Source organism: Perkinsus marinus, assembly GCF_000006405.1.
Source record: "Perkinsus marinus ATCC 50983 genomic scaffold scf_1104296943180, whole genome shotgun sequence".
In the NCBI taxonomy this organism is placed as follows: domain Eukaryota; phylum Perkinsozoa; order Perkinsida; family Perkinsidae; genus Perkinsus; species Perkinsus marinus.
This window is the reverse complement of record NW_003211921.1, coordinates 1-1016: the sequence shown is the minus strand read 5'-3', so window position 1 is coordinate 1016 and position 1016 is coordinate 1. Positions and strand designations below refer to the sequence as shown.

The window sequence follows — 1016 nt, the reverse complement described above, 5'->3', positions numbered from 1 at the left end:
GAATGTTGCCTATCTCAGTGTACTTCGGTACTCAACAGTGTGATAGTCACAAACGAAAAAATGTTGTTACTTCGCTGATTAAGGAAATTGATACGGCGAGTATGTATTATCATCTGTATGTAATTTTTCTTGTGATTTGCAAAATCATTAAATACTTTTGAGCGATTCGAAATGTGATCAGCATTCAAATGTCTGCCACTTGCCCGTTGGTGGCGAACTATGGCGTTTTTTGGTATGGAATCATATTACTTGCAGATCGTAGATGAGGGCTATGATCCTGAGGAAGAGGAGTGGTCAGGAGAGTGCATTGCACTGTACTCGAGCAATGATGTATTTAACAGAATATTTGGGGTGCGCTATGGTGTTGTCGCCGGCTCAGGTTCGAATGACTTTACTTCAACTATTCCTTCACGCGGCAGATATCTCTAATCCGACAAAGCCGTTTGAGAGTTGCAAGGCCTGGGCTAATAGAGTTTTGGATGAATTTTTCGCCCAGGTAAAAACGTCACGAATCCGATGACACTGAACAAAACGTTTTTCGTCTCTCAGGGTGATCTAGAGAAAGCCCAGAACATACCAGTCCAGATGCTAAATGATCGCAATACCGTCTCGAGGCCGCATTCCCAGATTGGCTTTCTCGAGTTCTTGGTTGCACCTTTGTTCCTGCTGCAGGTAGCGAGAGACGCAGGTTCGATCCCCGGCTCCGACAACTAAATCAGGTTCAACTCCTACCATCGTTATACGAGTCCGACAATTACCTTGTCAATAATCTCGCGCGGTGGGCTGACGAATGGGCGATTGAGAATTCCCCCTCTGCAGACGATATGAGAAAGGTGCGGTACTGGTCATCGCCTTATCGTCATTATAGGGTCTGATTTCCATAGGTTCTTGATAGAGTTAATAAAGTTGGTAATACCCATGCATTAGAGCATAGTGGTATCATCTACACTCCACCGAAAGAGTTAATACGTCTTATAAAGGTGGCTATAGTAGGATAGTGATGAGCCTATGTGATT

General features: G+C 44.1%; 1 protein-coding gene across 1 annotated transcript; it reads left to right on the top strand.

Annotated features, from left to right (window-relative positions):
- Nucleotides 1-303: 303 nt before the first annotated feature.
- On the top strand, nt 304-714 carry Pmar_PMAR007744 (cyclic nucleotide phosphodiesterase, putative; the record flags this gene model as incomplete). Its single annotated transcript, XM_002781230.1, has 2 exons — nt 304-496; nt 550-714. Coding segments are annotated over 2 exons (358 nt in total), but the record flags the coding sequence as incomplete, so codon positions are not given.
- Between the last annotated feature and the right edge of the window lie 302 nt (nt 715-1016).